Source organism: Triticum dicoccoides, chromosome 5B, assembly GCF_002162155.2.
Source record: "Triticum dicoccoides isolate Atlit2015 ecotype Zavitan chromosome 5B, WEW_v2.0, whole genome shotgun sequence".
Taxonomy (NCBI): Eukaryota; Viridiplantae; Streptophyta; class Magnoliopsida; order Poales; family Poaceae; genus Triticum; species Triticum dicoccoides.
Window position 1 is genome coordinate 378,054,971 of NC_041389.1, and position 22,581 is coordinate 378,077,551.

Here is a 22,581-nt window from a genome sequence, read left to right on the forward strand (position 1 = left end):
GGGAGAGTTGAAATTCTTCTTAGGTCTTCAAATTCGTCAACAGCGCAATGGCATATTCATATCTCAGGAGAAATACCTCAAAGATGTACTAAGGAAATTCGGCATGCAAGATTGCAAAGGCGTCAAAATTCCTATGCCCACAAAAGGCCATCTATGCACTGATGAAAATGGTATTGACTTTGATCACAAGGTATACCGCTCCATGATTGGTTCTTTATTGTACTTATGTGCATCTAGGCCAGATATAATGCTTAGTGTTTGCATGTGTGCCCGATTTCAAGCTGCACCGAAGGAATCACACCATAAGGCTATGAAGCATATTCTTCGATATCTAGCTCACACACCAACACTAGGATTATGGTACCCCAAGGGCTCTGTTTTTGATCTCATTGGATATTCTGACTCTGACTATGCTGGTGATCGTGTGGACCGCAAGTCAACTTCTGGCACTTGTCATTTCCTCGGACGATCTTTGGTCTGTTGGTCCTCGAAGAAACAGAACTGTGTATCACTGTCCACTGCGGAAGCTGAATACATTGCTGCTGTCTCTTGCTGTGCTCAACTGCTTTGGATGAAGCAAACACTCAAGGACTATGGCGTCAACGTGAAGAATGTGCCTCTCCTCTGCGACAATGAGAGTGCCATCAAGATTGCTCACAACCCAGTTCAGCACTCGAAGACAAAGCACATTCAGATTCGTCATCATTTTCTTCGTGATCATGTGTTGAAGGGCGACATCTCCATCGAGCACGTGAAGACTGAAGAACAGCTAGCTGATATCTTCACTAAGCCCTTGGATGAGAAGAGATTTAGCAAGTTGCGGTGTGAGCTAAATATCTTAGAATCTTCGAATGTTCTTTGAAAAGGACACACATCCTAACACTTATGCAAAATTGATGACTTAGATGTGCAACACATGAAGAAACGTTTTTCTTCAATCAATGAAGAATAACACTCTAAGTGTGAAGAAATTAATGAAGAATTTGATTCTCAGAACCCTACGACAATTGTACGCGGTGTCTGAAATCATCATTCTTATACGGTGGGTCACGCCACCACAAAAAGTTGAAAATCTTCAATTTGAGTTTTTCTTCGGTTTTGAAATTCTTTAGTTTTTCAAATTCTTCAACTTTTCAAAATCCTCATTGTTTCCTTCGTTTTTCTTCATTGGCTATATATATATATATATATGAGTTTATGTCCTCTACAGCATTCACTTATAGCTATTTCTTCAAGTTGTTTTTTTTGCTAAGTGAATGTGATCGGACCCTTCCCCCTCTATGCTATACTCAACCCAATCTATTCACAAATTCTTCATATGCGTTCTATTTGAAACTCGTTCAAAATCTTCACTGTGTCCTTGTCAGCTGAAGAAATTGCGAACGAAACTTTAAAACAAATCTTATCCAAATTTTCGGTTTTACCGCTCAAACCGTTTCGCATCCCATGATGCATTATTTTACTCACCCACGATCGTACACGATCTCCACTACACAGTACGTGGGTGACACATGTCGTGAGAAGGAGAATGGTCAGGGGCACGTTCGTCCCAAATCTTCGGGCGAACAGTTTTTCACCGTGTCTATAAATACCCCTCTCCCCTTCCTCACTTCATTTACTCCGCTCGATCGCTACTCTCTCACTCGAGCTCCTCAAACCCTAGCGCCGCCGCTACTCCATCATCGCCGGTGAGGAAGAGCTTCGCTGCCTCGACCTCGTCGCCGTCGTACTCGCGCCGACCGCGGAAATCTTCACTCCGCCGCCGCCGTAGTTGTCTTCCTCTGCCAAGTTAGGGCGTGGGAGATCTAACCTGACGAGCTTCACATCTGTTCTTCTCAGTTCGTCGTGTTCTTCACTTCGGGTGATTAAAAGTTACTTTTATTACTCACTTTGATTCTCAAACTTTCCTGAAAATCTTCAAAGGTGTTTATTCTTCAAATCTTCACACATATGAACACCTCACATCATATGATCTTGAACTGTTTCTCTAAGCAATCATTTTCTTCAAGATTCCCTAATTGTGTGGATCTTCGATCTGTACAACTCTGGAACCTAAGACAAGAACGCTTATTGAAATTCCTCAAGGTTCATCTGGTCAAATTCCTCAAAACTTGTTTTTTTTTGAAAAACCTTCTCAGAACGCATATGACCTCTCCGAATTCCTCGCACCTGTACTCTGTTCACAGGTACTCATGTCTGCTGCTGAATCACTAGGTTCTCATCAACTTAACTCATTTGGAGCGTTCCTCGAAGAAAAACTGCATACTTCTTCAGAGAACTCGATTGTTCAAATTCCTCAACTGAAGAATATGGCAGACGGTAAGAAGCCGCAGAAAGGAGGAAAGAAACCTGAGGTTATGACTGCATTTGAAATCCCTGAGGAAATTTATGCTGACTATTGCACACCTGATGAAGCAAAATTTGGCAAAGAAAACAAAAATCAGCGCAAGGTGCGCATTCAGAGGATTGAACGGAGATGGGCAAGGGAATGGAGGGAATACAGATATGTGACTCCAAAGTACATGAGGAAATTCGCCCTCAATCCTCCATGCCCAAGAGCTCCATTGGCACCTGGCCAAGTAGCTGACCCCACAAGCATCAAACGTGGTGAGGACTTTCCTGAAGAATGGGCTAAGCGCCAAGCTAAATTGGCAAGACAAGCCAAGGAGGCAGTGAAGAAATTCAATGAGGATTCTACCACTGCTACTGCTACTGAGGCCTCGGTCAAACCGAGGAAATCCATGCCAAAGAAGCCTGCTCGTAAGCCAAGTGCTTCACCAACAGCGCCCTCACGGCCAAGTTCCTCAGCAGCGCCCTCACGGCAAATTCCTCACACTGCTACTGCTCCATCAAAGTCCTCAGCTCCTGTGCATCTGGCTACATGTCAAAGGACTGCTGGTTTCTCGATTGCCTCTGGTGTTTCAGCAAGTTCTTCAGCTGCACCAATTTCCTCATCAGGCCCCACACTGTTGAAGAACAAAGCAACAGCTGGACGAGGTCCTCGGCCAAGTCCAAAGAAGAAACAGGTCGCATTCCATGTGCCTTCTGATGATGAAGCTTGTGATGATGAACTTGCAGAAATCATCAGAGACAGACAGGTGAAGGCCGCTAGAGCCAAAGGCACATCTGTGCCACTGCTTTTGGATCCGAGAAAAATCCTCGATTACATTGATCTCTGGCACAAGGATCCTAACACCCCTATGCCTGATTTTCATCTGACCCCTGGTCAAAGTCACATGTTGACCCATTTCATCACTGAAGAGAAATGGAGTTTAAAAAGGCAAGAGAGATCAGGAAAGCTCAATACAGAAAGGAGAAGCTCCTGAAGAAAAACGTTGTCAGAATGACACCTGAGGAACTTCTCCAGGCTCAGTCTGAAATTCAAGTCCTCAGCAAAAACTTTGATGCCTACTATGCTGATTGGCAAGGAGCTAAAGTAAGATTCGTCAATTTGACGAAGAAATTCACAAATGTTGCAGCCCCATCGCAACAAGAAAATCTTCAGGCTGCAGACTCTGCTCAGCCTGCTGAAGAACATGCCAGCACCGCTGATGACTTTCAGCCTGCTGAAGAACATGCTAGTTCCAGGGCTGATGATCCCGTTCCAGCCACTGAAGAAATTGCCAGGGCATCCACTAGTGGTGCGCCTGAAGAAACTGAAGAGATAAGGGCAACTGCATCAGTTGCGCCTGAGGAAATTCATCTAGATTCCTCAGCTCCTCCTGCGCCAACACCAACTCCAATTCTTCCATCTGCCTTTGATGTGAAGAAGACCAAGGCTGCAGAGCGAGCTGCAGTGAAGAAAAGGAAGGCATCAGCTGCGTCAAATTCTTCGGCTGCGAAGAAAATGAAGCCAATGACCAGCTCACTCGAAAATCCAATTGATGTTGTTCCGATTTCCTCCATGCCATCAAAGGACCTTGTTCCTTTTGGAGTAGACTATGAGATCCCAAGCGGATCTGATGAAGAAAATCATTCTGCTGCTTTGTCAGAGCAGATTGATGAAAAAATTGAAGTGGAAGCAATCCCTTCAACCCCAATCATTTCCTCGCCTATGCCTCAGTTCATAGCTGAAGAGGCCGGTGTTGAGGAACTTGAAGAAGATGTGGATATTGGAAGCACAACGCCAGTGATGAACGATGACTTTTGGGAAAGTCAGCATCCAAATTCTCCACTCTTCACCCCAATCCAACAGATACCTCAGTCCCCTGCTCCAACTGTTCAAATGGGCTCTGAAGAAACTCATCCCACTTCATCTGTCCATGAAGAAATTCCAGCCACTAGTGCTGATGAACCTGCTGCTGCTGATCCTCAGACTGCACCTGTTGAGGAACAAGAAATTCCTCAGCCTGAAGAACCTGAGCTCGCGATTCCTGAGGTGGTGATGCAACTCACTGACACCCCTCTGCCAAAGCCAAAGAATCCGTTCTCAAGCAAACAGAAGTTCAAGGCTGAAGATTTCTTTGCCGAGCACGTATTCTTCACTGATTATAATCCATATGATTCTGCTCACATAAGGAAGAAGCGTTTCTGGACTGCCAGCCAAGCCAATTTCTATTCCTCAGTGCTCTTCAACAAAGACAAAGTCTTCGATCATCCACATATTCCTCATGTGGACATGGAGTCTCTGCCCGGCTTTGAGCCAGTCCTCAGTGTTCTTCACGACGCAGGACTTCTGAATTTAATATCTGTGACTGGAATGAAGAACTCATTCTTCAATTCTATGCAACTCTGCACATCACCGGAGATGCTAAAGACGTGAACTCATGGGTATTAGACTGGATGTCTGAAAATACTCACTATAAGGCACCAGCAACTGAATTACTTCGTGCTCTACCACTCAGTCCTCCACTTGATGGTGCTCGTTGTGTCTACAACGAACCAGAACTTTCAAATCACTATATGCAAGTGCTGATGAAGCCTTTGAAGCCAAGGCAGGCCCCACGAACCAAATTCCTCGTCAAGGAATTATTGTATGTGCCTCGGACTGTCTATCGAATTCTGACGAAGATAATGAGTCCTATCAAAGGCCACGACTCAAATGATGAAGAAGTCGTTGGCATCATGAAGAATATGCTTTTCAACATCATTCATGGCGTTCCCGTCAACTTCCATGATTTCTTCATGAGGACTCTGGCCAATATTGCTATGTCACCATTCGAGCTGAAGCCCTATGCTCCTTGGATTATGAGATTCATCAGGGCAAGATCTTCACTGAATTACAAAGCTGACACTCTGAACCACGGTAGCTACTTGCCTCCCATTGAAGTCCTCAAACGGACAGTTTCATCAGCTGATGATAAAGGCAAGGCTGCTGCTGTGATCGATGGAGGCATTCGTCCATTGGATGGTCAATTTCGCAAGGCTGCATCTTACTCTACCAATGACGATTCTGCCACACATGACTCTGCCGCAAATACCTCAGCCAAGCAAAACCCTCAAGCCACAGCTCCCAGGGTGATGACTGACCGTGAGTTACTCCTCAGTCTTCATCAGAAGGTTGATCGCAATCACAAATGGGTAAAGCATCAGTTTGGTGCACTTCTTCACAATATGACCTCAACACACAATGTTGTGAAGAAGAACCAATACTACCTTCATGATACCTTCAACCGCACCTGGGTTGTCCTCACTCATGTCTATAGCGCTGAAGAACTGCAGACTATGGGTCTCCAGGAAGAATTTGACTGGTCTGCACCTCCTCCGAAGAAATTCAAGAGGGTCAAAATTCCTCCACTGGTGGCCAGCTCTTATTCTTCATCGCGTGACACTGATGAGTATGAAGATTTGGACGACACTGCGGCAGGTCTTGCTACAACAAACAACCCCGACAACGCTGGCGCTCCTCCATCGACTTGAAATTCTTCAGGGGCGTTAGTCCTCAGTTTCAATCCTCTTGGTCATTTGATGACAAAGGGGGAGAAATCTGAGTTAGTCTTCAAGCGGGTCTATATTAAGGGCATTTTTTAAGTTACAACTCTCGTTCTTCTGAAACTTTTATTTGGATCGAGTTGTAATCTTAAAACCGATGGTGCGCTGATACTTTTGTTGCATTATGCTTTGCATGCTTATTCCTCGTTAATGACATTGCACGCATGTTGAATCTCATCAGGCACCATATTTCATCATGCATTTCAAATTCTTCATATTATATATCAAATGCGTGTATGAATTACAAGATATAGGGGGAGATCTCCATGATTATACTCTTCAAATGTGCATTGCCTCAAAAGCAATTTCCTCACTATGCACATCTTCAGGGGGAGTTCTTCTATATCTTGTAATCAAATTCCTCAATATCAGTGTATACACTTCATATGTTTATCCCCGTTGAAAACTTAACCTATGTTGTCATCAATCACCAAAAAGGGGGAGATTGTAAGTGCATCTAGTGCCCCTTAGTGATTTTTGTGTATTGAAGACTTATAGGTTAAGGGACTAATGCGTTTGTGAGTGTACACAGGTCTATAAGTCTATAAGGAGTTTGATATTTACAGAGAAAGTCGACCCCTAAAAATGAAGTTCTTCAACTGAAGACTTTGATATTCTGAAGACTTTCTGAAGACTTTGAAAGTGAAGAAATTGGTGTGACCTTGAAGACTTGGTATTCATCTGTGGAACATGAAGCGTGAAGACTTTTGTTTTCGTAGTTTCATTTTCTCTTTCTTGAGTCATAGGAAACACCGTACTGTTAAAGGGGGTCAAGGAAATACCAAGGAAAAATTTCAATGTGATGCTCAACTCAAAATCCTACACCTACCAATCCCTTCGAGTGAAGCCTTTGGAAATCTCATACAGTTCAGTCACTTTCTTCAGTGACAGAGACGAAGTTCTTCTAGTCGCTGATGAATTTGTTATGACTGAGGAGTTAGGAATTCGTCAGTGCGAATTACCTACACAGTGAGGAACATGATAGCCCTGAGGAATTTGAGAGTCAAATTTCTGACCGTTGCTGTGCTGCGCGCCAGCTGTCCCAAAATATCTTATCCACCTAACGGTCATATCATTGAGGGGCATTTATGTCTTATCATGTCGGGCTGCTCCCTAGGCTATAAATAGCCGCCCCCTACAACCACTAGTTGGTTGGCTGCTCCGAGAGAACTTGACACTTGTCATTTGAGAGCAACCCATCCTTCGAGGACTTTGAGCGAAAATCATCGAGTGAGGAAAACCAAAACCAAACCCCTACAAACCCAAAGTGATTGAGCATCACTGAAGAAATTGATCCTGCGTGGATCCGACGCTTGTTACCTTAGGCGTCAAGGTCTAGAGCATCCAAGAGGAATTGTGGATCGCCGAGTGACCAAGTCTGTGAAGGTTTGGAAGTCGCCTGAAGACTTACCACGAGTGATTGGACGAGATCTGTGTGATCTTAGTTCAAGGAGAATACGGTGAGGACTGGGTGTCCTGAGCTGCGTGCTCAGTGACTGGGTGTCCGGGACTATGTGTCCTCGAGTTTAAATACTCAGCCGCTCCAACCAGACGTACAACTGAGACAACAGTTGGAACTGGTCTACCATCATTGTCTTCACCAACCTAACTGGTTCTATTTCCTCAACCCTTTCATTTCCTCATTACTGTGTTGAGTGTTTGTTCATATCTGTGTTTGAAGACTTTGACTGAAGACTTTCTTAATTTCCTCAGTTCAATTTCTTCAGTCTGTTTGTCTTCATCTTGTGTTATCCTGTGATTACGCTTTTTGTACTCTGTGCTAGTCTTTATTTCATCATGATGACCATGCTTGTATTCTGTTATGCTTACTTCTGAGTACTTATTCCGCTGCTAATAGTTCTTCGCTAAGGAATTTCCTCACCGACAAATTCCTCAGTGAAGAATTCATAAAAATCGCCTATTCACCCCCCCTCTAGTCGACATAACGCACTTTCAGAGGCGGCGGCGGCCTAACGAGCCCGTCCTGCTCCGAGAGCGGCGCAGGCTCGGGGGCTCGTAGTTGTCGTCGCTCGTCTCCGGGGTCGCGAAGAGCTCGGCGAATTCGCTGGATCCTCCGACGCCCCCGCCGCCTAAGGAGCTGCTGAGGGAGCGGACGGCGAGCCTGGTCCTCGCCGCGGCAGGGCCCCGACCACCCCTCTCAGGGCAGCACTCCAGCCGGTGTCCGTCCGCATCGAAGACCTTGAAGAGCATCATGGAAGCGTCGTCATACTCCAGGTGGATCGCGAGGGCGCCCCTCGTCCTGCAGACCCGGGCGATCTCGCCCCAGCCTCGAGTCATGAAGACTTCGCCCGGGGTGACGACCGCGACCTCCGCTTCGGTCGCGAGGGTGTTGCAGCCGGCGTGCTGCAACCAGAGCTCCAAGTATCCCCCCTGCGGCATCACGAAGGCGAAGGAGGGAGGAAGGCGAATCCAAGATTGAGGAGGCATGGCGGCGTGGAGCACAAACTCTCGGGAGGAGCCCTCGGCATGAACTCCAGGAGGGACAACGCGCACCGCCGTGACCCGCCGGCGTCGACGGCGGCGTCCTCCATGGCGCTCGACATCAACTCCTGCAGGGCCCTCAAGGTGGGCGTACAAGGGCAGCGGGAACCCTGGCGGCGGCCGCTCGCACCAAGGCCTCGACACCTCCTGCCGGGCGCCCTCACCTCGACAGCATAGGGCTAGCCGTTTCTTCGGCGGAAGCGGGTGGGGACCCTCTCGGGGAGCCTTTCCCTTCTCTTCCGTGGAGAACCGGCAGATCGGAGCCATTGCAGCAAGGTGGATCAAGGACGGAGAAGAAGGAGAAGCAAGAAGAGATGGACTGGAAGGGCACGCGCCGCTCCGTACTTATAGCTGGAGGAGGCCAACCGCCGGTCTCCATGATCGTAGGTAATCATGACCTGCTTTGCATGCAGGGACTTGTCAATTCGTGCAGTCGCCGAGGCATCGTGGGGAAGCAGGGCCGCCCATGTCCGATCAACCGCCACGCGGCGCCAGAGGCCGCAGGCTGTTAGGGCCCATGGCGCTTCGCACTTGCCCCTTCGCTTCTCTGCTCAGCCAAGTCCGGGCGCGCCTTGGGCCCGGGGGCTACTGTCGGCGTTCTGGGAACGGGGGTCCCCAGACTTGCCTGCCTGCGGCCTGCGGCGTGGCTCAAGGGGCGGCCTAGCACGACCCATCTTCATCAGCACGAGCTCAAGACCCTCGCAAGGGGCCAAGCCTCGCGGGGTGGACGACGGGAAGCTTCCTCAGGCACGGCCTCGTCAGGCTGGCTCGCGAGGAGGCGGAGAGATCAAGGCGGGGTACCTCACGGGATGCCCATGACGCAAACCATGACGACCAAGGGCGCCAGGCGGGCGCCAGCCTGCGCAGTGTCCTCCTTTCCTCTTTGGTGCAAAGGGAGCAAGCGCAGACGAGAGCATCAAGCAAAGGCATCCGTTTCGGTGCAACAAGACCAAGACCGTCGCAACGGCAGGAAGGAAGTCATTGTGGAGCCCAAGCCGGCGTCACCACCAGAGCCTTTGACAGGCGAGGACCAACTTTAGTCAGGATAAATGTACTGGATGTTCCCCTTCAAAATGGCCAATTGTTGGCGCCCTTCCCGCTCAATATTTGGGAAGAGGCCCAGGGCCTTTGCCTATAAATAGGACTAGCCACCCACAAGGTAGAGCATCACCTGGAAACCAGTAGAAAGAGCGACTGAACTCCCCCTAGCAATTCATCGCACCAGCCAAGAACAGACCCTCGCAAGGCTATTCTTCCTTGTATTGTTCATCATCAGCCCAAGAGGCAATCCACCACACCACAAACTAGAGTAGGGTATTACACCACAATGGTGGCCCGAACTAGTATAAACTCTGTGTCTCTTGTGTTGTTCCTTTCATAGCTTAGATACTAGCGAGGCGGCAAGGTGCAGGTAGGTAGAGGGCGAAATCTTCGCGCGCACCCCAGTGTTCGAATCTAGAGGGTCTGCCGGAACCCGAAATCCGACATACACGCTCTATTTCTTTTTGCTCCACACATTAAGTTTCCAAAATTTACCTTTAAAATATCATTGTTTACAATACCAACTAAATACAATGTGAAAATACTCCAAAATATTGATATGTTTTCCTACACAATACCAAATAAATATAATAATTATATTGATTTGACATTGTGAATATTGATAGATTTTTCTACAAAGTTGATCAAACTTCAATATATTTGTGAATGAAAACTTTAATATATTTGACTCAGGATAGATTTAATATGCGAAGTAAAAAAGGTGGAAGTATTAATGAATTTAGGTAATACTCTATGTTCCCGATTGTAAGAAACACGTATTATACGTGTTACGAGAATGGTATTATTTTCATGTAACATACAATAACTCATATTTCGTAGGTACAGTTGATGGTCAATTAATTATTGAAATGCATGTGCGTCGTATAAATGGAACTGATGAAGTAATGGCCAACGACGACAATAATTTTATACTCCCCTCTATTTCATTTACTGATGGAAATATTGTTTAGGCTTTATGTATTGGCTCGTGAAGCTGCTTGACATAAAAACTTCCGACTGCATTAGCTCACCATGTCTCAATTTTCTAATACATTGTAATGTGACCCATAATATGAGAGCATTCTCATATATTATGAGACGGTTGGAGTAGACAAGTTCTATAATGAAAATGAGGGGTGTTATTTTATGAGGTGCCATCACACCCACGCCTGCCCATGGAAAGTGTGCGCATGAAACATATAAAAAGTTCGGTGAGATAATATGTTACATCTAGGAACCTTTATTTTGCTAATTTCAGCAAGAAGCTCGTGTACAAAAACATTCGTATGGACTCGAATTCTTGTGTAAATCGGGATGGAGCTTGGGAGGTAGTCCAGGAACGGATGCAGATTGTGGTCTGCATCGACGACATCTGGAAGATGAAACATCTGCTGGGCTCGTGGTTCGTGGATGGCAGGTATGGTTTCCTCCTTCAGCGTCTTAGTCGTGGTGGGGTGCCAGATCTGGAGTTCGATGGCGTGTCCGGGGTGTTGCCCCGGTCTGATTCGTTCAACGGAAAGGGCTTCACTTTTGGTGAGCCACCTTGAAGGTCCGCAAAGCTGCATATCACGATGGAGCCGCGTCGAGCTCGGGTGAGGTGGTGATTCGTCATTCTTTTCTTCGACGGCTGCTATGGTGGTGCCGGAGGCAGGTGACGGACGTTGATATCAAGTTCAGAGATGTTCTACTATCTTTTCAGTTTTGTCTTGTCGGTTTTTACGTGACTTGTATTTTATTATTTATGATATGAATGAGACACGTATTACCATGGAAAAAAAAGATAGGAACGCAGTGCGCATGAGTCGTCGTTGTCTCGTTTCACACCCCAAAAAGGCTTGTGCAGGAAAATCGCAGCAGAACAACAACCAAGACGTAGAACGTGGGCCTGTTCGTGCGAGGGTTTACCCTCGGACGTGTGGGGACACGGGGGGAGAAGTGACCAGGGCAAGGCAGGCAGGCAGTGCAGAGACCACTTGGAGCGAGCCGCGACGCCATGATTGGTCCCCCGGGTGGTCAAGATCTACTCGAGCCAGCCCGTCCGCTGGCCATAGCCTTTGTCCATACACGCGCGCACGGCGCGGCACGGCGTACCGGTTGATGGATCCGGGCCCGTGCCTGCTCCGATGCCCATGGACTAGTCATGCTCACGCTCAGTCGGTCAGTCAGAGAGAGAAGAATGACGCGGCCCTCCCTCCACTGCTCATGGGTCGTGTTGTGGCTGTCAGGCCGAGAGATGGCCACGCAGGGCCTGCGCGTCATCTCATCTCTGGTCCGGCTTTGGTGCTTCCACACTCACATCACACGGGGTGCGGCGCCTCACGGATTTGGTGTGGATGATGATGATACTACTGTGCTGTCCCTGCCTGCCTCTGCGCCGCGCGCGTACGGTACGGCGCGCATTCAGTGCTCACTTCCGTGCGGGCTTCGCCGGAAGGAAAACTTACTGCATATATACACCACTGTCATTAGGAACTGGGAAGAAGAAAATTAACAGGAGATCGATCGAGGCCACGCCATCACACCAATGTGACCGCCATCTTAATGGGGATGGATCCAAGCTGCCATTGAGGCGCTCACGGGCCGCGCCACACTCCAGTCCAGCGGCAGAGCTATGCATATGCATCATGATAAATACTCGTAGATCGCACAAACAGTGGAGCCAGCGTGCGCGCATGCCATTGCCAGCGGCGACGCGCGAACAGAGCTCACGTCGACGATCCGTCAGAGCGCGGGCTCGGCGCCATTTCAGGAAGAAATCATCAACCATGTACACCTCCTCCTGCTACGTCGCCCCCTGCGCTCCTTCAATGGCATGGCCCCCTTCCGACTGACTGCATACGGACATGGCATCCAACAAAAGGAGCTCCGCACTCCACCGTCCGGTCCTTCTCTCCCACACTGAATGAACTGTGGACAATAGACGGCGCAGGCCGGCGTTGACCGGTCTCCGGTGAGAGGGACTTAGGTTCGCACCTGCGCAACATGTCGTTGCGGTGTGGTGCGTGCCCCCGCTCCTGTCGCGCCAGGGAAATGCCATGGATTTCTTGCCCGGTTGGGCTAGGGTCTGACCACCTGCCGCCTTAGAAACTTACTGCTATGCTACTACTACTGACTTACAGTGGCCAAGGCAAAGAAAGTATTCCTGTCACATGTGGCAAAAACCAGCAAGTTTTTTTCAACCAACTACTGCCAGGCAGCCACCAAGACATGTTCATCATGATTAAGAGAAGAGACGGAACGGATCAGTCCAGCAGCCTTCATCAAGTTCAGAGCATAAATTCACTTCATGCGTTTCACGGGTTCGAGATCGGAGTAACATGGCTAGTCTAGAATCTAGCTAGATTCAAGTCTCTACTGAAACATCGAAACTACTACAGGTACAACAAACAGCTGCTACAACAGAGACAAAGAGTGGCAAAAGGAAATCGGCGCGCTAATAATCTCCGGTCCACTCCTTCCAGTCTTTGTCGATGTTCTTCTCAGCCCACGCGATCGCGGCGCGCGCGGCCTGAGGCGCGCCGGGGAGGCCCCTCTCTTTGATCTCGCCCTTCATGTCCAAGAAGGGGTGAACCAGGAGCGTCCCGGGTCCGCAGTACTCATGTTGCAAGAAAGTGCTCAAGACCTGGAAATCAGAATCACGCCTCAGAGATTTCGTCTATCGGACAAGCTGAAAGCCTAGTGCGGTGTGCTATCACATCAAACATTGAACTGTCGCCTTTTCGCGAAGAAAGAAACCATTGAACTGCCGCCAACATAAGCAACTGCATCACTCTTGAAGGTCCTTCTAAGCCTAACATATGCTGAACTGAAGACTGGTAGAAATAATAGCATGTGAACATGCAGTGAGAGAATTCGAATTCGAGCTAAGCTAAGTGTGAGTTGTAGTTAACTGGTGGCAACTGACAAAACTAATGGACGACAGCCGTCCTCATGTTTACTTGCATACATTGCACGGTGTCATGGGCCTGCAGTTTCTACTCCCAACCAATTGTAATCTTACCTGCAGTATCTAGAGAATAAAGATGCTTCGTACCAACACATATGAAGTTTGGCAATTTGAGCTACTTTGCCGGTCTCTAACGAAGAATGCAAGCGTCCATCTGAACCATCATGAAAAGGTTTAGCTTCTTAAGAAAAGAGGCAATGATTTTCTAATGTTCATTCCCAAGCTAATTCATGACACCAGCTTTGCTCATTAATTTCGTTCTTATTATCGGTGTCAATTCTATCTAGTCTACACTTTCTCAACTATCTTAGCAAATAGAGCCATTCCTTTAACCATCGTTGACGCAATGCCAAATTCTTAACCTAAGTCACAGCTCCGATAAACGCAGGCAGTTGCATCCAAGAATGCCAAAATGCTACTAGTAGAACGAGAGCAAGTTAACCGTGGAAGCTGGGAAACGTGCCTCGGTGCAGACGTCGACGATGTCCTCCACGTGCTCCCCGAAGTACTCCTCCTTCTTCTGCTCCAGCCGCCACGTCATGTGCTCCCTGAACTTGCTCGTCTCCTGGGAGACAACAGAGAAGACACCGGCCACAGGCCGCACGAATCGGTCACACACAACAGAACGAAGCTGAAGCGGGAGCGGGAGCGGCAGCTCCGTCCCGAGCAGAAGATGCAGGGGGGAAGGGAGGCAGGGGGTCGCTGACCTGCTCGGCGAACTCGGGGATGGGGTCCGGGAACTTGTAGTCCTCCAAGGCGGCGTTCTTGGCGCGGCGGCACACGACCCTGGCCGGCCGCGGCGGGCGGCTGCGCAGGCGGAGGTGCCCGCTCGGCCGCGTGGAGGGGGCGGGCCTGCTCGGACGTGGGGAAGACGAGAGGGGGAGGAGAGTGGGGTTTAAGGCCGCCGCCGACGCCGCCCACACCCTCGTCGCCATCTCGCTGCTCGGGGCGCTCGTCTCCGGGGTTTTACGGTCGCCTCCTTATCGGTTCAAGACTATTGTGGCAGGGTAAAGCATAGGCAGAGCCTTTTTTTTCTTGTGTGGGATTTTCGGCTGAGGCACACCGTCCGATCCTACAGGCAAGGCTAGGATTATGGAGGGAATGGAGTGACACATATAACGCTAACAATTCACATAACAAATTTCACAATCCACCCCCAAAAAATAAAAGTAAAAAAAAATCACAATCCTTGTGTTTAAGAAATTTGTGCGGAACGCTCTATCGACTATCGGTGGCCAAATGTTGCTCCGGCTTGGTGGGGCTCCGCGGCAGCAATTTTTGTGGAATGTGTGAATATCTCTACTTTGATTGAGAAGGTCATTTCTAAACATTGTTTTAATCTGCAAACCAATCGGCACATGTGCTAACCAATTTTAGTTATTGTAATAAGCTTTCTTTTAGTTGGACTGACGAGCCGTCAGAGTGCTGGTGAACAAGCTATGGCCGATATATCAATGTTTATTCATAAAGTTAGCCACGACGGTCTTCCCTAAAAAAAACACTCAAACTCAAGCTTAATGTTTATCATGCGGCAACAATGGTAAGCTATCAAAAAAATAATAGTTAACTCAAGTTATGTGATCCAAGCTTAATTTTTCCCAACAAAACTTGCACCTTTATAGAATTTGTATATCAGTTTTGCTAAGTCTCAGTCGATGCTATCTTCCTTTACTTTTGCATTGAGATTCATAGAAAAAATATATTCAGTTTTTCTTTTTCTTCTTACATAATATATCACTTGACTGAGACTTAGTTAAGCCTCAGTCCATTAAGACCTAGCCACACCCTTTATATATTACTACCTCTGTAAATTGAACTGCAAAAATGTCTTGTATTTAAGAAAAGAGGTAGTGCGTAATAGTACTAGATAGTATAAAAAATGCGTTCTACTGAAAAAAGTCTCTCAGTGAATCGAATTAGCACGTAGAGCCTTTTAATCTCATCGCTGCTCAGGCACAAACCCATAAACACCAGACGGCACAATCGGATGCATAAAAAAGTGATCAGACATCAAGCCAATCAAAGATCCGAGGTCAACAGTCTATTGAAACATCCTCCAATAGCAGATCGACTCCTCGGGATTTGTGTACAAATAACAAATGGGCAGAGACTAGAAAGTGACTCGCAAATAAGGCCAGCCTAGTTTGTTTTTATTTTACATGATATATAAGATCGACAGGACGCTCAAAACGAGTACTGATATAATGCCAGTTTATGAGATGAATCACTTTCTGGAAGATCTAAGGGGCTCACACCGATTGCACTTTCCTTCATTGGGTGCTTGTTGCCAGTGTAACGACCTCATAGCTGCAGGCTGCGGAATAAAACAAAACAGACGGTAGTCAGCGTAACTGCAAAGTGAATCACCCATGATCAGATGCAACAAGAGGTGCTACCACAACCTACAAGGCCGACGAAACAAAGCACACATTACGATATTTGCTCTACATTGTGATCTAAACGCTCTTATATTTCTTTACGGAGGGAGTACGTAGCATTCTGTGCTGCACAAGATTTCTCTTCAGAAGTTGAGAAATTCAGTTCGAAACCTACTGCCTACTGAAATGCAGAACATGTTTCTAAACTTCAAGGATTATGTGCATTTTGCCAGTATGAAAAAGACAATTGTATTCAGACCTACTGCACGCTTCAAGACAGCATGCCCTGAAAATTGGTGAGATGAATAAGTAACTTTAATTTTCAGACGGTCAGTTACTAGGCCATGCTGGGGCGACTAACAGCAATACCAAGAACCAGAGATTCAAGGAAAATGTGTCTTTAAAAACACACATCATCTTCAAAGTTGCATAGTTGAAATTGTTAGTTATAAGAATTCATCATGCAAGTGAAACAAAGAGACTTCAAGTTATCAGTTATTTTCAAATGGCAACTCAGCACTCAAGAAAACAATGCTGTACAATACACTCCATGGTCAGTAGAAGTAGTCCAGACAGAAAATAAGCTAGAGTGTCATGAATAACAAAGGGATGGGTTGCCAGAATTCATATGGAAAAAATAGCTACCATATGGAGTTACCAACTTTACTACACTAGAACAAGATTAAAACAGGTGGAACAGTGACTATATCTGTGCTGCTAGAAACTAACCAGTGAAGCATACTACCATTTCCCCTACAACATTATCGAACCCAACTACAAACTTGGTTCAGAAAGTAGAGAGATACTACCCACGTCAACTAAATGCCTATATCATAAAATGAAGACACAACTAACATGACAACAGGCATATAACAGCATGCAAGTGGTCAACATCCAATTACAAACTATAGCATTAATAATTGCACAATGCAATACTTAAAGAGAGAAGCCTAATACACAAGAATAAGAAGTGGTCTTAAAGATCCAAAAGTATGATAACATACCAGCAAAGACAACGAGAGTGAGAACATTCCCGATTTTCGAGACCCGTTTGACACTGTTCTTGTATGATTTGAACCTCTTCAAAGCAACATCTTCCTCTAAAAGCTGCAAGTGATGAAGAGTCAAAACCATGCTAACAAAAAACTAGCACAATGTAAAAGCAATAAACTAAACACCACTTTGCAAGTTGCTGTTGACTTGTAGTATCGAATCTAATAACAGTAACTGCATGGAGTCCTGCTTGTACAACTAGCCTTTACCTAAAGTGCAGTTTGCAACAAAAAAAATAAGATGCTTATATGAAATCTTAGCACCAACTGAATTGCCAAAAAAAGGACATAAAGGTTTCTGCAAGGAGACTACCAATAGTATAAAATAACTAAAAACTTCGCAGTTGCAGGAAGGTGATTATTCTGTTAACGCAAAATAATGCAATCACCAAAATGCACAATCCTAGAATTCAAGATAGAAACCTTTAGTTACCTAAAACGTCAGAAGCACTAAACTACAGTGACACAAAACACCGTGGCAGCGATACAAAACCCTGAAGATCAGCAAACAACGGCATTACACTGATCGATTCTGAGGATATATGGTGCACCTCTGTGCGGACAAGGATATGATAGGACAAGATGACTTCTGCACCATTCAACTAAACATAAGGCACAAGTTTATATATCTTTCCTGTGCATTACAACACGCATTGCGCAGCTAGTATGCATAAACGTTAGTTGCAGATCTCTAATCATGATCGTAGTAAGCACCATCATTAAGTACCACCACTGCAGTTCGTAAACCTAACTAGAAAAATCCAGTCCCCACACGGCACCTGATCTTGACGCCAATCACTCTGGATAAAGCTGAATATTATCACCCATCACATGCAGTAAGGAAAATTCCCTAATCGGTAATCACAACATCCCACCAGTTCCAAGTCAGATCGAATCGATGTGTTCCGAGGTCGCGCGCAGATCAGAACCACAGTAGCTACCTGCGCCTCCGAACAGGGGAATCGCAACGACGAAGAGTAAAATCATACAATCTAGCGATCGAATCGACGGGGTGAAAGGAAAACTGCAGGGGAGGAGAGGGCTGACCGCTTTCTCCCGTGCGCCGAGCTCGACGTGGTACCCGCGGCGGGGCTGGACATGAGACGGCGGCGGCGTGGTCCGGAGGTGGGAGCGGAGGGAGGAGAGGAAGCCGTGCTGGGCCATGGCGGAGGCGCAGGGGGGAGAGGTGGAGGGCACACGGCGGCTCGAGGAGAACGGCGAAGGTGGAGAGAGATTGGAGACGGGCCAAAGGGCAGAGCTGCGCTGTTTTCTCGATTTGGCCCCGGTGTAGATGCGCGTTTTCGTGAAAGGGCCTGGGCCTGGCTACCGCAGTTTTTCCTCACGATCACCCTTTTGAACAAAGAAAGAATGAACCTCCTCCTTGCGAAAAAAGAAGAAGAAATCTTTTTTTTTTGCGAGAGAAAAAAAATGAAACTAACAGGATAGGATCATAAAACCAATTCAGGGGTAGCTTTATCATAATTTGGGCAATTATTCAGGTTGGTTTCAAGGATTTTTTTTTAAATGTCTAGGTGATATATTAATACATTAAACATCACATGTCCTTACAAACCCATCCTTACATAAAACGAAAACGATACATCCAAATTCCTGGGAGTGCCGAAGTCTTCTTCCTTTTGCATTCCCCGGCGGTGCGTCATGGGCAAAGCTCTGCCGCTTCTAGGCCTCCGTCTCAACAGAGCAAACTTGTTTAAACCCAAGATGTTGTAGAAGTAGCATCCTAAAAGTCATATATGTAGACAAGAAGACGCCGACCACCGCAATCTGCGTAGCAAATCACCGCCTCGAAGAAAAAACGTCAAAAAGAGCCTGTAAACACTCCAAAGACCATGAGCGTCAACCATCGCCACGACACTATGACCAAGACACACAAAAGCGTCTGCCCAAACCAAATATGAAATAATCTATATGACACGGACACAACATCCTAGATCCAATACCAGCAACTAAAGTCGTCGATAGGGTAATATCTGGAGGAACCTTATTCGCCGTCAGTCATCCCCATCGCCGGAGCCGAAGTCATGAACAGACAAAAATCTAAATTGAAAAAATATAGACTATTCAAACGGCTCGAGACAAGATCCTGGGGTTCCGTAGGATTGATTAAATGTCTAGAGGGGGTGAATAGACTACTATGACAAATAGATTATTTTTTAAAAAAAATCCTTAGCATTTTATAATTTTCTAGCAATCTATCAAGCACCCTACACATGCAAATATACAAGAGTGTAGACAACAAAAAGTAAGACATGCGGGTGTATGTAACAAGATAGATTTTTTCCATAGTTCGGATAGTTGGCGCTATCTTACATGCATGTTCAGTCCACTAAAGATATAGATCATAAGGATCCCAGTTGTGAGGTTCCGCTAAGGAACAAGTCCACGAAGGACAGTCACCCACAAAAGGTGCAACCACCTATGCCACCATGGCTTACGACTATGAAGGACAAGCCTCGCTAACGGTATATTTGCACTTTACACAGCTTTTGGTTTCTTCACGAACTTGAAGGTTCCCAAACACCAACTTATCTAGGAGCCGCACACCCTTCAAAAGTAGTAAGATTAGTCTGCTTAGTGACGAATCTATTGCTCTTGTTCTTCATTAATAGTATTTATCTTTTGGATTGGAGAAGTAAGATTGAACGGCAAATAGGGATTGAATCTCAAAGGAAGGACTTGGATGGTTGGAATACAAAACTCTTTGAAGTCAACACAAGGAGGTGGAGTTCTCTCTTAGAACATATAATAGGAGTGGAGTTTGCTTCGAGTGCACGGATGACATATGTGGGGGTATAGAAAGGCTAGGCCAGAAATTTGACCATTACACACTTTTTAACATAGCTTGGAAGCTCCGGAGTGATCAGCTCAGAGGCTCCAACCTGTACAAAAGGTAAACTTTCAGATAGCTCGGCCAGTTCAAACAGATAGTGATAAGGCCGTGAGAAGATGCAATACAATATCGTGTAAAATCCGTCGAGGAGCCGACGGAAAAATATGAGTATCGTGCAGTCCAGAAATAAGAGGTACAAAATAAATATGCACATGGGAGAAGAGTTCACTATAGCATTGTCCAGGTAAAAAAGAGTCAGCAACCAGAACCAGAGGAGATAATCCCACGTTCAGAACTCCACCGCAATGAATCCAGACTGGCTTATTTCAATTCTCATGGAATAAATAAAAGTAAGGCACATTACATGCTATTGATAAATGCATGCACATGTAATCAATAAGGATATTATGTTAGGAAGTTTCCTAGTGTAGTTACGTTCCTTGGGTAGTTAGGATCCTATTTACTTTCCTAGTCCTAGTCATGCACGGCTTGGATAACATGTGTTAGCCATATAACAGTCAGGCTACGACCATTGTATTGAGGAGTTAGATCAGCTTTTGTTTATTCGTGAGTTATGAGATATACAGAAAGACGAATCGAAGGTCTCAATCGTTTTCCTCCTGTCCCTGGCAGCTGGAACCCTAGCCGCCGCCAGGAGACCCAATATTCCAGCGTCGTCCTCCGGCGGCTCCCCTCCGCTGGCGACCTCGGTCGTCGGTGGTGAGGGGGGTCGCCGGATCCACGCGTGTGGATCATTTTTACTCCCTCGTAGTTTAGATTTTTAGGTTGTTCATCGTCTTTGTTTCGGCGGCGACAATGACAATGCTGAATAAAGATTCTTCGGATCCTTCCTTGACAAGGCCATCGGTCCTATGGTTGGGATGGATTTGGAAACTAGTCTGTTCAACCAAGGATGGCGTGGCGGAGGCAACATCCTCGTGGTGGACCTGTGTCCTCAGGCTCCGCCATTGCGACGGCGTTTGCTCCAGCGTCGGCGCGGAGCTTGGAGGTAGTCCAGGAGCGGATGCAGGTTGTGGTCTGCATCGACGACATCTGGAAGACGAAACATGTGCTGGGTTCGTGGTTCGTGGATGGCAGGTATGGTTTCCTTCTGCGGCATCTTAGTCGCGGTGGGGTGCCAGATCTGGAGTTCGATGGCGTGTCTAGGGTGTTGCCCCAGTCTGATTCGTTCAACGATAAGGGCTTCACTTTTGGTGAGCCACCTTGGAGGTCCGCAAAGCTGCATATCAACGATGGAGCCGCATCGAGCTCGGGTGAGGAGGTGATCCATCATTCTTTTCTTCGGTGGCTGCTATCATGGTACCGGAGGCAGGTGATGGGCGTTGGTGTCAAGCTCAGAGATGTCCTGCTATCTTTTCAGTTTTGTCATGTCAGTCCTCACGTGACTTGTAATTTAATCTTTATGATATGAATGAGACATGTATTACCATGCAAAAAGACATATACAGAAAGACGTCCGAGAAACGGGCGACCATATCTTGTGTATTCTGTGATTTTCTCATCATGAAAATTTACGAGCAACCGAGGGTTGATCATCATATCGATGCCTACGTGCTGATCCAAGGGGATCATTTTTTATTTGTGTATTTTGTAAGCGGGTGAAAATTATTATTGGAGGTTCCCTAGAGGAACAAGGCGGACGATGAACAGTTGATCCAGAGTCGTCGTGAAAGATCGGGCCATCTACACGCATGAATTAGGGTCTTGCTGAAGGAAAAATGCCCTAGAGGCAATAATAAAGTTGTTATTTATATTTCCTTATATCATGATAAATGTTTATTATTCATGCTAGAATTGTATTAACCAGAAATTAGTACATGTGTGAATACATAGACAAAACATAGTGTCCCTAGTATGCCTCTACTTGACTAGCTCGTTTATCAAAGATGTTGGAAATATGCCCTAGAGGCAATAATAAAAGGATTATTATTATATTTCCTTGTTCATGATAATTGTCTTTTATTCATGCTATAATTGTATTATCCGGAAATCGTAATACATGTGTGAATACATAGACCACAATATGTCCCTAGTGAGCCTGTAGTTGACTAGCTCGTTGATCAACAGATAGTCATGGTTTCCTAATTATGGACATTGGATGTCATTAATAATGGGATCACATCATTAGGAGAATGATGTGATGGACAAGACCCAATCCTAAGCATAGCACAAAGATCGTGTAGTTCGTTTGCTAGAGCTTTTCCAATGTCAAGTATCTTTTCCTTAGACCATGAGATCGTGTAACTCCCGGATACCGTAGGAGTGCTTTGGGTGTACCAAACGTCACAACGTAAATGGGTGACTATAAAGGTGCACTACAGGTATCTCCGAAAGTGTCTATTGGGTTGACACGGATCGAGACTGGGATTTGTCACTCCGTATGACAGAGAGGTATCTCTGGGCCCACTCGGTAATGCATCATCATAATGAGCTCAAAGTGACCAAGTGTCTGGTCACGGGATCATGCATTACTGTACGAGTAAAGTGACTTGCCGGTAATGAGATTGAACGAGGTATTGCGATACCAACGATTGAATCTCGGGCAAGTAACGTACCGATTGACAAAGGGAATTGTATACGGGGTTGCTTAAATCCTCGACATCGTGGTTCATCCGATGAGATCATCGAGGAGTATGTGAGAGCCAACATGGGTATCCAGATCCTGCTGTTGGTTATTGACCGGAGAGCCGTCTCGGTCATGTCTACATGTCTCCCGAACCCGTAGGGTCTACACACTTAAGGTTCGGTGACGCTAGGGTTGTATGAATATGAGTATGCAGCAAACCAAAAGTTGTTCGGAGTCCCGGATGAGATCCCGGACATCACAAGGAGTTCCGGAATAGTCCGGAGGTAAAGAAT

General features: G+C 46.4%; 2 protein-coding genes across 2 annotated transcripts; both read right to left on the reverse strand.

Moving 5' to 3' along the window:
* Positions 1-12,709: 12,709 nt before the first annotated feature.
* LOC119309275 (protein PLASTID REDOX INSENSITIVE 2, chloroplastic-like) lies at positions 12,710-14,429 on the reverse strand. The gene is made up of 3 exons (XM_037585305.1): positions 14,128-14,429; positions 13,884-13,985; positions 12,710-13,096 (listed from the first exon to the last, which is right to left on the reverse strand). The coding sequence occupies exons 1-3, from the start codon at positions 14,353-14,355 to the stop codon at positions 12,908-12,910; spliced, it is 519 nt and encodes a 172-aa protein (XP_037441202.1). The 5' UTR covers positions 14,356-14,429; the 3' UTR covers positions 12,710-12,907.
* A 955-nt stretch (positions 14,430-15,384) lies between these two features.
* Positions 15,385-18,141, reverse strand: LOC119309277 (succinate dehydrogenase subunit 7, mitochondrial-like). Its single transcript, XM_037585306.1, has 3 exons — positions 17,898-18,141; positions 16,803-16,905; positions 15,385-15,734 (listed from the first exon to the last, which is right to left on the reverse strand). Exons 1-3 carry the CDS (start codon positions 18,012-18,014, stop codon positions 15,691-15,693), a joined length of 264 nt encoding a protein of 87 aa, XP_037441203.1. The 5' UTR covers positions 18,015-18,141; the 3' UTR covers positions 15,385-15,690.
* Between the last annotated feature and the right edge of the window lie 4,440 nt (positions 18,142-22,581).

Coding starts and splice junctions, on each gene's coding strand:
- LOC119309275 (XM_037585305.1), bottom strand. CDS start 14,355: ATGGCGACGAGGGTGTGGGCGGCGTCGGCGGCGGCCTTAAACCCCACT. Junction 13,986..14,127: donor TCCCCGAGTTCGCCGAGCAG/GTCAGCGACCCC, acceptor GTTGTCTCCCAG/GAGACGAGCAAGTTCAGGGA. Junction 13,097..13,883: donor TCGTCGACGTCTGCACCGAG/GCACGTTTCCCA, acceptor TCTGATTTCCAG/GTCTTGAGCACTTTCTTGCA.
- LOC119309277 (XM_037585306.1), bottom strand. CDS start 18,014: ATGGCCCAGCACGGCTTCCTCTCCTCCCTCCGCTCCCACCTCCGGACC. Junction 16,906..17,897: donor TCGGCGCACGGGAGAAAGCG/GTCAGCCCTCTC, acceptor CATCACTTGCAG/CTTTTAGAGGAAGATGTTGC. Junction 15,735..16,802: donor CACTCTCGTTGTCTTTGCTG/GTATGTTATCAT, acceptor TTTATTCCGCAG/CCTGCAGCTATGAGGTCGTT.